Genomic DNA, 13,697 nt, shown 5'->3' with positions numbered 1-13,697 from the left:
TAAACTGTTTTCCACAGTGTCTACACTGTTTCACAGCTCTGCTAGCAAGGTACAAGGGTTCTAATTTCTACACATCCTCACCAACATGTCATTTTATAGGATTAAAAAAATATACAAACAACCTAGTGGGTGTGAAGAAGTATCTCTATGATTTCTGACCTGCATTTCTGTAATAATTAGTGATGCTGAGCATCAGTTCATGTGCTTTTTCGACATTTGTATATCTTCTTTGGAGAAATGTCTACTCAAGTCCTTTGCCCATTTTTAACTGGGTTTTCTTTTTGTTGTTGAGTTGTAAGAGTTTTTCATATATTCTGGTTACTGAGCCCTTACTGTGTATGAAAATCACAAACATTTTCTCTCATTCTGTAGTTGTCTTTTGTTCTGTAGTGTCCTTTGATGCATAAAAGTTTTTAATTTTGAAGAAGTCAAATTTATTTATTTTTTCTTGTTGCTTTTGTTTTTACTATCATATTGAAGAATCCGCTGCAAAATTCAAGACCATAAAGATACATCCATATATTTCTTCTAAGAGTTCGTTAAGTTTAACTCTTATATTTAGGTCTTTGATCTATTTTGAGTTAATTTTTTAAAAAAATATTCATTTGTTTATTTGGCTGCATTGGGTCTTAGTTGTGACCTGAGGACATTTGGAGTCTTCCTGGACCCAGGACTGAACCTACATCTCCTGCATTGCAAGGCGGACTCCCCACCTCTGGGCCACCAGGGAAGTCCTTGAGTGAATTTTTATATATGCTGTGAGGTAAGGATGAAAGTACAAACTTTAAATCCATGATCCTTCATAGTATTTTGTTATTTATACTAGGTTCATTTATTAGATCGCTTATGTAAATAACCTCAGCATTTTCATATTTAATATTTTCAGTTTATCCTTAGAGTGACCTCAAAAGTCAGAGCGCATGGTCACTGCACTGTTCCCAGAACTTACATTTGGACCCACCAGGCAATAAGGCAGGTGTGCAGAAATAAATCTCTAAGCAAATAGTTGAGCTTAGTTGGCTCCATCATCTCCTGACTCCTGATCCCTCAACGTCACCTCAAGTTCAGATATTCTCATTAAAGACTTGAAGGCATCAAATAAATTTTAAAACCTATACTGCATATGATATGCAGGAATGGTATTAGCAAAATCAGATTTTTTGGGGGGTGATGAATTTCAGCACAGCTTCAAACCTTGGGGTGGTCAAGCACAGGCTGGATAAATATCCATTAAGAAAGAAGGAAGAAACAGAGAGAAGTCTCAGGCTTGGAGAGCTGGAAAGAGCATCTTTCTGCTAGCCAAGGTTGCCTCTGAAGCTGAACTCTGAACCTCCTGCAATTATCTGACTCATTTATAATCACCTGTCCTTATATAATCTCCACTGTCTGCAGTACACTAATCATTAGTCAACTGCTCTCTTGCTAATGCAGTGATTCACTGTGATGAGGAATTGAGGAATTTGCAGGATCTGGAATTTTCAAGGCTGTTGCTAACAAAATGCGCACCAGGGGCCAGGGTGTGCTGCAGGGAACTCTGGGGCTGGCAGCCACCTGCTTCTATATCTCCCCCTGGGGAGATGCCGTGTGGACACATTGATGAGTGGTTTATCTTCCATTTAGATGTTCTTTTCCAGACTATAGTTATCTTAAACAGGACAAGTGAAATGGTATCTGAAGCAGTTGCCAGGGCAACATGACAAAAGACTTTACCCTTGCTACTGTATATGTAATTTATCAAAGGCAGCTGGTTCACAGAGAGAGGAAAGAGGGGAATAGGTGGTTAGTTTTGGTCTTTGAAAGAAGAGTTGAAAGACCATCTTCTGGTTAAATCAACTTAAGAAGAGGAAAGCAGTTGTGACCTGTGCAATAAAGATTCAGAAAAGTCAGGTTGGGAAAGCTAAGAGCACAAACCTTAAACTTTCCTTTTTTTTCTGGTGATATCTGTAAAATAGTTGCATGTCAGGGCTTTCAACACCAAGCTGCTTGAAGGCCTAGAGCTGAAAGTATTCCCTGAAGGGAAAGGAACTGAGAGAGAGAGCAAGAAATTGAAGAAAGCAACTGGGATATTCAAGCAGGACAGATGCTTAGGAAGTTGGGAGCTCTTTTTTGTTGTTGTTTAAACTTTTTATTTTGTATCAGGGTATAGCTGATGAACAGTGTTGTGACAGTTTCAGGTGAACAGCGAACAAACTCAGCCATACGTATACCTGCATCCATCCTCTCCCAAATTCCCCTCCCATCCAGGCTGCCACATAACATTGAGCAGAGTTCCATGTGCCATACAGTAGGTCCTTCTTGGTTACCTATTTTAAACACAGCAGTGTGTACATGTCCATTCCAAACTCTCAAACTATCCCTTCAAACTTGGGAATTCTTGACACAACTGATAGTTCTTCTCTCCACACACCAGAAGCAGATAGCAGCCACTTGTTCAGGGATAAGTTATGTTACAGAGCTTGGACTGAGTCCAATCCACTCATGGTATCACTGAAAAGCTAGGCTCATGAAAGATAACCTTCTCGAGGTTACCCAGCTAGGAAAGGGCAGAACTAAGCCAGAAGCCCTGCCTCCTGCTTCCCCGTGATCTTTCCACTTACCTGATGCCTCTGTCCTGTGAACATCAATGTATTCTATCTTTGAAAGAAGCACAACCTGGACAGCTTTCAAAGTATGCCCCATGGAGTCAGGGGCCAAGCTTCGAGGGTGCTGGGCACTGCCTGCTCTCAAAGGAATACCCCCCTTTCTACTTTAATATCTACTGGGGCCCCACCTATAGTTATTTAAGGGAAAAATCATTTTTAAACATCAGAAAACAAATAGGAATGGATCATAACAAAGCCGACCCAGAAGTTCTGTCCCGCTCTCCCCACCATGCCCACCCTCCAGGGCCCCTCAGACCTCCTTACCGAGTTGGTGCCGAGGATCTGCAGATTGGGTTTCTCTGACTCAAGCAGCTTGGCCACCATCTTGAGGAAACTCTCCACGAAGAGATTGATGCTCTGGCAGTGACAGGCCATGAGCAGCTGGTCCAGCGCCTCCATGGCGATGCACACGTATCTGGGGAAAGCAGCGCCACCACCATCACTCAGCCTCATGCTGAGTACTCAGTACTCATCACAAAGTATTCAGCCTCATCACTCAATCACCTGCACCACATGTCTGGGACAACCTCGATGGCAGTGCAGTAACCACCTGGGCAGCATCCAGCTAATACAGCTCTTCCCAGGTTGCCATGTCTGGACAGCTGTACCATCAAGTACCCACTCCAGCCCAGCACTGAGAAGCAGAATGAAGCAGAGCTGCAAGGGAGCCTAGAGGTGAATTCATCAAGCCCCTTATTTTACACACGAAGAATATGAGGACAGACAAGGTATACCATTTCACGAGGAAATTTGAGCAGAAAGAAAACCTAATAACCCCTATCCTTTATTCACAATTCTACTTTCAGAAACAGCAAAAAAGAGGACTGAACCTTCTGCCTGCCAGCCCTTTAACCACTTGATAACAACAATCTCTTTTACCATGTTCTTCTCTTCTCCGTGCTAAAAAATACCCAGCCCTGGGAATTCCCTGGCAGTCTAGCAGTTAGGACTCTGTGCTTTCACTTCTGAGGGCCTAGGTTCAATCTCTGGTCAGGGAACTAAGATACCCACAAGCAGCATGGCATGACCAAATTAAAAAAAAATTAAATTACATTGAAAAAGTTAAAATACCCAAGCCTTTCCAGGCTAGTCTTTGTAGGACAACCCCTAATTGTGATCGTCTTCAATGCCTCTCTTAAATCCCAAGAAAAATGCCACAAATCAAATTCCTACTGAGAATTAGGGATGCATGCCTAAACTCAAACCCAACATTTATCCCACAATAGTGACGTAACGAGCATACGGTCAGGTAAGGCATGTCAGGAAAGATACATCCCCTACTTACAAAGTATTTGCATTCTAAAGAAAGCAAGGCAGACTTACACAGAAAAAAGGGTTATTTTTAACTTCTAATAAGGCAGCCTCAGCAAAGCTAACCTGGTTAAAAATGTTATAGTTTTCATTAAGGATTTAGGTGTCTGGGGCAGAATGCTAGATGTCTCCCCTGGAAACTATTTTTGCCCTTCTCACTGGTTATTTAGAAGTTTGTCTGAACTGTGACTGCTCATTGGGAACATTTCCCAGCCTCTCCTGCTGCTAGGTGAGGCCACATGACTTAAACATTGCCATTAACATGAGGGGGAGTGATGCAAGCGGTGTCGAGCATCATTTGCTTGAAAAACAGGCTTGCCCTGTCCTCTGAGTCCTCTCTTCTCTCTTCCTGCTGGTTGTGGAGTGGGGGCAACTGGATGGCAAGAGGTGAAAGCCCCAGATGACCTTATGGAACAGAGCCCATTGGCCCAGACTGGATTATTGCTTGAGAGAGAGAAAAAATACTTCTCTACTGCTGGTTGTTTTTCAGTCTCTCTGTCGTGTCCAATTCTCTTCAGTCCCATGGACTGCAGCACGCCAGGCATCCCTGTCCTTCACCATCTCCCGGAGCTTGCTCAAACTCATGTCCATTGAGTCAATGATGCCATCCAACCATCTCATCTTCTGTCACTCCCTCTCATCCTGCCCTCAATCTTTCCCAGCATCGGGGTCTTTTCTGAGTCAGCCGTTTGCATCAGGTGGCCTAATTATTGGAGCTTCAACTTCAGCATCAGTCCTTCCAATGAATATTCAGGGTTGATTTCTTCTACTGCTGGAGCCAGTATATTTAAGTCTCTTTATACCTAAATAACACAAGTATCTGATAATCAGATTTAGGAGTGCTTTAGAAACCTGAGCAATCCAAAGCAACTCACAGGCAAGAGAAGTGAGGGCTGAACATGACTCCATCCTGCAGGAGGCGGGAGTCACTTGAGACTCTGTGGATGCGGAGTGTGGCTCATGTGCCTATTACAGGGCGGCGATCCCTCTACCCGCAGAGTCAAACCCCATGGAACAGAAAAGTACTTCCTGATATAAACAAAATGCAGGCCAGACAGAGAGAGTGGACAACTCCAAACCTACCGGGGTGCTGAGGAATCAGGCTGATGCCTGTAAGTCAAAGCAAGTAGGAAAAGGCCTCTCTTCAAGAAGCTGCCCAGCGTCAGGTTTATAGGCCATGTATATAATAGGGGATGAATTAAAAGATTCATTCTAAGGACCTCCCTGGCAGCCCAGTGGTTAAGACTCCAGAGTTCACTGCAGGGGGCACAGGTTCAATCCCTGGTGGGAGAACTAAGATCTTACCCATGCCAAAATAAATTAGTAAAAATTGAAAACAACTTAAGATACTAGTATCTTAAGTTATTAAAATCTTAAGATCTTGCAGACCCAAGCCTGGCACATTCTGGGTCCACCGTGTAGGTCATGAAGCAGGCTGACTCTTGCAGGGTTGAGGGAGCAGCCTGGGGTGGGGCCCTTCCAAAGGGCTGGCAGGGAAACATGCACATATTCTGGCAATGAAACACGGCAGCTGAGAAATGGGAGCAGGCAGCAGCATGGAATTCTCTTCTTCTATGAATCATCCCAGAGCATGCCAGGTGACACATTGGTAAAGAATCCGCCTGCCAATGCAGGAGCTGCAAGAGACGCAGGTTCAATTCCTGGGTTGGGAAGATCCCCTGGAGTAGGAAATGGCAACCCACTCCAGTATTCTTGCTTAAAAAATTCCATGGACAGAAGAGCCTGGCGGGCTATGGTCCATGGGAGTCACAAAGAGTCAGACATGACATGAATCATCCCAGCGTCCTTCAATATGAAGGGTTTCACCATTATTTTACAGAGTTTAAATGAGGGAAAGGAAGGGACGGGGTGGGGTTTGGCAAGAGAAGAAACTAGAAGGCCTCCCAAACCCCAGAGCTTAGATTGCTGCTTTTCCTTTTCCTGTAAAAAAATTCCCAGAAAGTCCTGATAAGGAAAACTGTCCTTTGCTAGCCAGGGGGAGAAAAAAAATTGTCTAATTACCAGGAGTGGAAATTTTGATGGAAAGTGAAAATTATGGTAGAAGTGAAACTGAAAAGTAAATGAAGTTTAAGTTCCCTTCTTTTTCTTGAAGATTTTTGTTTTCTTTTGGTGTGGATCATTTTTGAAGTTTTTATTGAATTTGTTTCAATATTGCTTCTGTTTCATGTTTTGGCTTTTTGGCCAAGAGGCATGTGGGACCTTAGCTCCCTGACCAGGGGTCAAACTTGAACTCTTTGCATTGGAAGACAGAGCCTTAATCACTGGACCACTAGGGAAGTTCTAAAGCCTTGTTATTTGAATACATACATGCTGTGTGCTCAGTCACTTCAGTTGTGTCTGACTCTGTGTGACCCCATGGACTGCAGCCCGCCAGGCTCCTCTGTCCATGGAATTCTCCAGGCAAGGATATTGGAGCAGGTTGCCATTTCCTTCTCCAGGGGAGCTTTCCAACCCAAGGATCAAACCTGCATCTCTTAGGTCTCCTGCATTGGCAGGCAGGTTCTTCACCACTAGTGCTACCTGGGAAGCCCCTTTGAATACACTCTCTTTCAATCCTCATCTTTAATCCTAACACTAGGGAAGGAAGGACTGTAATTGAGAACTTAAACTTTTCAAAGTATCTCAAAAGACTAGAAGTTAGTGGGATCTTGGAACCTCCTAGTTTAATGCTCACTGCTTTGGTCCTATCTTACAATAACCTTCCTGGGTACGTCCTATGCTTTATATCCATAATCTCAAAGGGAGAGAGCACAGGCTTCTCAGGGTGATGTTCACTGCGCAGGACTGGGACCAGATCAGTCTCAGCGGAGATCTAATCTGAACTTGGGATCCTGAAAGGGATCCAGTGTAATAATAGTTCTGAGAAATGGACCTGACTGGGTTGTTGGAGCAGGGTGGGGAAGGTCGAAGGTGAAGACTAACCTACTGCAGAGGCCTAGGGGAGAAGGCAAGAGCGGCACACAGACCACAGCAGCAGGGGATGACCAAGGGTCTTGGATCCACTAGTAGGGCTTCCCAGCAGAAATCAAGGAATCTGGGATGGACTGGAGTTCATGGGCAGTAACTGAGGTTAAGAGTGGCCAGTTAGTAGGTTACAACAACAGGAACTCAGGGTCATGGGCCAAACAAAGCAGAAGGTGAGTTATAACAACTGAGAAAAATACGCAGGGGGCCTGGTGCTGGGGAGAGTCAGGAAGTTCCTTGAATTGAATTCTAGAATAAGCAGCTGCTTCTGCTTCCCTGGTGGCTGGGATGGCAAAGAATCTGCCTGCAATGCAGGAGCCCCAGGTTCACTCCTTGGGGGAGGATCCCTGGGAGCAGGAAATGGCAACCCACTCCAGTATTCTTTCCTGGAGAATTCCATGGATAGGGGAGCCTGGTGGGCTACAGTCCACGGGGTTGCAAAGAGTCGGGCACAACTGAGCTACTAACACTGTCACACTTGCTGCTTGAACACCTCTCATTCAGCAAGGAGCGGCCTTAGGACCCTCTGGGAAAGGAGGAGCCAGCATGCAAGGTCTAGGAACCAGAGTTGGTTGGAAAGGAGTGCAGATACAGGGTCAGAGATGGGGACCAGCTGGCAGAGAGAGGGGGCAGCTTTAGCTGGGTCAGTCGTCGACTGAGAACCACTCAGAGAGCAGCAGTCTTGACGAAGAACCTCTCATTCTGGGCAGTCTGAATGTATGCAGTCAAGTTCTCCCTACCGAACAGAAACTTCCTGGTTTTAGGAGCCCAGAAGCAGGGGTTGACGTCAGCCAAGGAAGGGAAGGATGAACCTTTCTGTCTGGTAGGAATCTGCAAAATCTCTGTCTGCAGGGTCAGCTCCACTCTCTAACAGGGTTCAGAGTCCCTCTGGGGGACTGTATATCTCTTGAGAGCCCCACTAAGTCAGTACCAGGCCCAGGCTCCTGGGGAAGTAGCTCAACTCTTTTGGCATGGGTGTCTCCATCCTCCAGTCACTGGGGAACCTGACGATTCACTTTTTTAAATAATTTTTTTTTTAGTTGACTTATTTGGCTGCACCAGGTCTTAGCTGTAACACACAGGATCTTGGATCTTCATTGTGACATTTGGGATTTTTGTTTTTTGGTTTTTTTAGTTATGGTGTTCAAACTCTTAGTTGCAGCATGTGGGATCTAGTTCCCTGACCAGGGATCAAACCCTGGGGCCCCTGCACTGGGAGCTTGGAGTCTTAGCCACTGGACCACCAGCGAAGTCCCAATCTGACAGGTTCCACTGCAGCCTTCTACATGTGGTCATTGCTCTGGGGTCACTCAACCCCAAGTCTCAGCCACAATTGCTGTTACCTCCCTTGCTCTTCAGTTTCTAGGGGTGTTCTAGCAACTGGGCTGAAATGAAAGGAGGAAAATAGGAGGAATTCTTGCTTTTTGTTGCTCTGCATCTCACTGTCCATCGTAGCCCACACCAAGGAGAAATACCTTGAAATTCTTATCTTATTCTCTCTCCGCCCACACTGAGTTATCACCCCTGATGCTAAACACATGCCTGTCGAGGAGGGTGGTTCTACCACTTGGTCCAACACCCAAAGTTCTCATGTATATGGTCAAATCATAAACACAAACACCTGAATGATGGCAGGGAGACGGCTCCTCACACCATCTCCCCTGTCTGTAGGTGAATATTTTGCTACTCCAAAGCTGCCATCAGTGGTTAGGACAATGGTGATGAGTGCGGAGCTGGGTAAGGAAACTCGGGGAAGAAGCAGGAAGAGACCCAGAGAACAGATCTAACAGATTTCTCTTCTCCCAATGTTTATGATTAAAGCCCCCAGTGAGGCCATCAAGGCTTTAAATACTTAGACACTGCAATGGCTATTTTTAACAGAATGATGCCAATTTTGAGTGATAGTTCTGAGGGCAGTGGAATGCTTCTAAGTGGCTCTGCTAGCTACAGGACATTTTTTACTGAGAGAACCATCACTGCAGAGAGGGCAGGCAAAATTAGTATTAAATGTTTAATGTCATTGCTTGCATATTAGTTTCAGGTTCAATCTAGGATAAAGATATTTTTATTGTACTTGCTTGAGCCTGCTTTATAATATGTCAAGGCGATTTATATAATCAGCATGTTCAGTATATTCATGCCCTTTTTATTGAGCATGTTAACCTAATTTTATTATATTAATAGAAAGGGATATAGAAATGAATTGTTTTCAGTCTTGTTTTTCTATCAGGGGTAGCTTGATGTGAGAGTGGCTGGTGGGTCCTATGGAGGGTGGACCTCTATACACTGTCAGCACAGTGCATATTCTCACCCCTGGTTCTCACTCCACCTTCCTCATCAGGAGGAAAGGGCCTTGGAGGATGGTGGGGGTGACAGGTGGTACCTGGGGGGCAGGACAGAGAGGGTCCAGGGAGGTAATCACGGCAAAAGCACAGAAGCCAGAGAGTGAGGTGGGGGGTCATTAGCTAGTCCATCTGGAGGAGGTGTAGAGCAGCTATGGCACTTGTGGTGGGTTTGGCTGGGGTTAAAGGCAGTTTGGGGCTTCCTTGGTGGCTCAGTGGTAAAACATATCCGCCTGCAATTCAGGAAACATAGGAGATACAGGTTCAATCCCTGGGTCAGGAAGATCTCCTGGAGGAGGGTGTGGCAATCCACTCTAGTATTCTTGCCTGGAGAATCCCAGGGGCAGAGGAGCCTGGTGTGCTGTCACCCATAGGGTCGCGAACAATTGGACATGATTGAAGTGACTGAGCACGCATGCAAAGGCAATTTGGGGGCAGGTAATGGAAGACCTTGGAGAAGGCAATGGCACCCCACTCCAGCACTCTTGCCTGGAAAATCCAATGGACAGAGGAGCCTGGTAGGCTGCAGTCCATGGGGTCGTGAAGAGTCAGACACGACTAAGCGACTTCACTTTCACTTTTCACTTTCCTGCATTGGAGAAGGAAATGGCAACCCACTCCATTGTTCTTGCCTGGAGAATCCCAGGGACGGGGGAGCCTGGTGGGCTTCCATCTATGGGGTCATACAGAGTCGGACATGACTGAAGTGACTTAGCAGCAGCAGCAGCAGTGGAAGACCTTAGAAGTCAGGCTGAGGAGCTTGGATTGGAAGCTAAAGGAGCCAGGAAAGTATAGCTTTGGGTCTGTTTTAATGATCACAGCTAGCAGGATTGATCTGGAAGGGCGAGAACAGGAAAGATGGGAGGCAGGGAGACTATTTCCAAGGCCACTGCAGTAACCCGGAGTCTGCACCAGGAAAAAGGTAGGAGCAGAGGAAAGTAGGGGATGGATATAAAAGGCGTCATGGAGAATAGAACCAATGGGACTTACAGACAACTGCCCTGGATCTGCTTTTCCCTCTGTCCCATCAGCAGCGCCACTAGAAACATCTTAGTGTTCCCTTTACATCCACCCCACTCCAGATCGTGACAGTAGGTAACAGACATGTCTCTCCTGCAGTTGACTTTTTCATTGAGGACCCTAAGTATTGCCCTAAAAATATAATATTATATAATCTCTGAAAATCTCTCTCCCCCTCTCATACTACTTACCCATATCGATGACGACCCACGTCACGGATGAGCCTTTCAGAGAGGTAGGCGCCAATGCGATCAAGCTTTTCAGGAGCTGAGAGGGCATAGAAGGTCAGCTTCTCCATGTTGGTCTTCACCAGGCCATCCTGTAAAAGACAGGTCATCCTCACTGTAGCCATGTGATGGCTAGAAGAGTTCAAGTCCAAAAAAAGTGATCATTCAATTTAATCAATGTTTAACAGAGTGCCCATCATGTATGTGACAGGTATCATGTGGGTTTCGGGGATACAGAGATGATTAAAACATAGACCCCGCTCTCTAGGAGCTCACAACCTAGCCCAAAGTGTGCTAGCTATAAATAAAAACGGTAAGTGATAGAAATGTACATGTATGTGTGCATGTGTATATGATATGGGTTTACACACTTATATGTATATGTTCATGAATGCATAGATATGTGTGTGAATGCGTGTGTATATGAATGGATGACAAGACTTCAGTGAAAGCAACCCAGAATTAAAATGTTTTGGATCTCCAAAATCAAGAAGTGAACAGAAAGAAGGCAGCTCTATTCTATAGCTTTCAGGGAATAGTCCAGAGGATGCTGGAAATGTGACCTCCCCAACCCCTGCCCATCAAGAAAAGGCCATTGATTTCTAGAGAGCAAGTCAAGTACATCACACCTTGACATTTCTGAAACCACATGACCCACATTGCAGTCTGACAGTTGAGTGGCGGCTTGGAAACCAAGAAACCAGGCATCTCATGTGCCCACCTGACACCTAGCAGATACCCGAGGGAGCACACAGAAGACCATGAGCTCCAGAGCCAAAACCCAGGAAGGGAAATGCTCACACCTGATGTCAGGGAAATAGTACCCTCCAGAGAGTTAGTGGCTCCAGGAACTATCACTCAGAGAGAGACAAGTGAGAAAGATGCTCAGCAGCAGCCGGAAGCACCAAGACAAACTTCCGAGCCCTCTGCAGATCTTGCCTTCAGAGGGGTCCGAAGATCCTCAGCTTTCAGGCTTCCAACTGCCTCTGGTCACTGACAGGGCTGCGGCTGTGGTTTCGGTGTGTCTGAATGGCCTTGGGGGGCTCGCCTCTCCTTGTGGCAGCCCCTAGGGCCCTGGATCGGGTGAGACAGTGAGAGGCACACTGGTGGCAGGAGATGCGACCCACCTCGGGATCCTCAGGGAAGATGTTGTCCACCAGCCTTTTGTACCTGGGGCGCAGGGCACCGCAGCAGCCGCACACACCTGGAACAGCAACGAGAATGCCCTGTGAGCTAAGCCTCCTGGGGCCAGGCTGGGCGGCTTCTGAGAAACCAAATCCAGACTGGAAACAGAAGGGTCCCTCTGTTAGAGCACCAGGGCCTCGGTCCTTCCTGCTGTTTCTCTACCCCTCCCCCACTCTAAGACATTGCTTTTCTTGTTTGGTGTCTTTCGCTTGGGGATCAGGCATAGGTGCCAGCAGATTAGAATTAGTTCAGGAAGCCAGGCCATTGAACACACATGTTGCGCGCATCTGCGTGTGCATGCACATGCAAGCACACACACACACACTCTGGGCCAAGACTATATAAAACTGCCTCCTGCAGCCCAAGACTCTTCCCCAGGTCCTAGGAGATCATCCAACTGGGAAGGGCGGTTACTCCACCTACCCTACCCTCTAGCTTTCTGTCCACTTCTTCTCTATCTGGTCCTCAATCTCCTTTACCATCCTCTCTCCTGGGGCCACTTCTATTATAGAATGTTATGTGAAACTATGATAAATTAACATTGCCATTAATTATTAACCTTTGAAAATGCATCTTTAATACAGCGAGACCACGGTGTTTGAAAGCCGTGGTTTTGAGAGCTGGAGGGTTTCCAGGGGCCACCTGGTCGGTGGTTCCCAACACCAGCCCTCTCCCACCACAGGAGATTCTCACCAGTCTGGGGCAAAACAAAAACCTAAGATAATGTGGGCTTCTCTGGTGGCTCAGTGGTAAAGATTCCTGCAATGCAGGAGCCGTAGGAGACTCGGGTTTGATTCTTGGGTCGGGAAGATCCGCTGAAAAAGGAAATGGCAACCCACTCCAGTATTCTTGCTTAGGAAATCCCATAGACAGGGGAGCCTGGAGGGCTGTAGTTCACGGGGTCACAAAGAGTTGGGCACGACCGAAGTGACAGCGAAAGAATAATGTACATTGTCAGAAAGCTGCGGACTGATGTGAGCTCCTTTGTGAGAGAGTGTTAAGAAATCAGTGATAATAGAACAAACCTTGGGAAAATAAAAACTTGATTCTAGAGGTCCCACCGTAAAAAGTTTTCAATTAGAACCACTGCTCTTTTCCTCCCTTTCATCCTCGGCAGACACCTCCCTTGGCATATCCCAGCTGCACCCTCCAAGAACTGGGAAGGGGGGCAGTGACCCCTGAAGGAGCCAAGAGGATGGCAGGGAAGGGCCTGGGAAAGTCCACTCCCTTCCAAAATAATTGCCTTCTCACTCTACCAATTAACGCTTAATTTTTTTTGTACAAATGCTCTACTTGAAACGCAAAGGTGCCCTGGAAGAATCAAGCCTACAGGTCATTCAGAGAAGAATGAATTACTTTAGTGGGAATTACTTTAATCACACAAAGAGCCACAAACAGCTTTACAGTGGAGAGAAAAGCTGTTGGGGGGTGGAGTGGGGGGCACTGGGAGGGGGTCAGGGGTAGGCGGCACCACCAGGAGGAGGAAGGAATGGGGCAGTCTGGGCTCCCAGAGAGACCCGGGTGTTAGGGGATGGGCATGTCCCTGGGGAAATGGGGCACTCCAAAGGCAGGATATCAGATTTCTGATATCAAAAGACCACCAGGGTCCCAGTGTGTCCCCCAGTCCCTCACCCACCCCAGGCACAAGGAGGATGGTAGAACCAGTCCACAGCTGCACACTGGCCTCTGGGTTCCATCTTTCTGGGCTGAACTGGCACTGATGTCGCCTCATCTCCTCCCTGCCCACCTGGAGAGAAGGTGTGAGGGCTCCAACTGGCTGGCATCCAGGGCAGCTCCCTGGGGGGACCCTGACCCTGAGGCTCAGGATTGAAACCTGCCCTTGGGCCCTCTGCCCACTGCGGCCATCAGTGCACTTCTTCTAGGATGCCCCAGAGCATGGGCCCTGCGCGCTAAAACAGCAACATGGATGTTTGCATCTTCAAGGGAGTTAGAACTAGAGACAAGGAGAAATTAGAGCCCCCAAG

The 13,697-nt window shown here is 46.7% G+C and overlaps 1 protein-coding gene across 2 annotated transcripts in view; it reads right to left on the bottom strand.

Moving 5' to 3' along the window:
* EFR3B (EFR3 homolog B) overlaps positions 1 to 13,697 on the bottom strand; it is a 96,554-nt gene that overhangs the window by 42,082 nt on the left and 40,775 nt on the right. For both annotated transcript variants that reach the window (XM_069582779.1, XM_069582780.1), the window contains exons 2-4: positions 11,655 to 11,731; positions 10,492 to 10,619; positions 2,907 to 3,057 (exon numbers count right to left, since the gene is read on the bottom strand). In XM_069582779.1, coding sequence (XP_069438880.1) covers positions 2,907 to 3,057; positions 10,492 to 10,619; positions 11,655 to 11,731 — 356 coding nt within the window. The remainder of the gene's footprint in view (positions 1 to 2,906; positions 3,058 to 10,491; positions 10,620 to 11,654; positions 11,732 to 13,697) is intronic.

This window comes from Ovis canadensis, chromosome 3 (genome assembly GCF_042477335.2).
Source record: "Ovis canadensis isolate MfBH-ARS-UI-01 breed Bighorn chromosome 3, ARS-UI_OviCan_v2, whole genome shotgun sequence".
NCBI lineage: Eukaryota > Metazoa > Chordata > Mammalia > Artiodactyla > Bovidae > Ovis > Ovis canadensis.
Note: the sequence above shows the minus strand (reverse complement) of the source record. Positions and strands in the feature narration are given on the sequence as shown.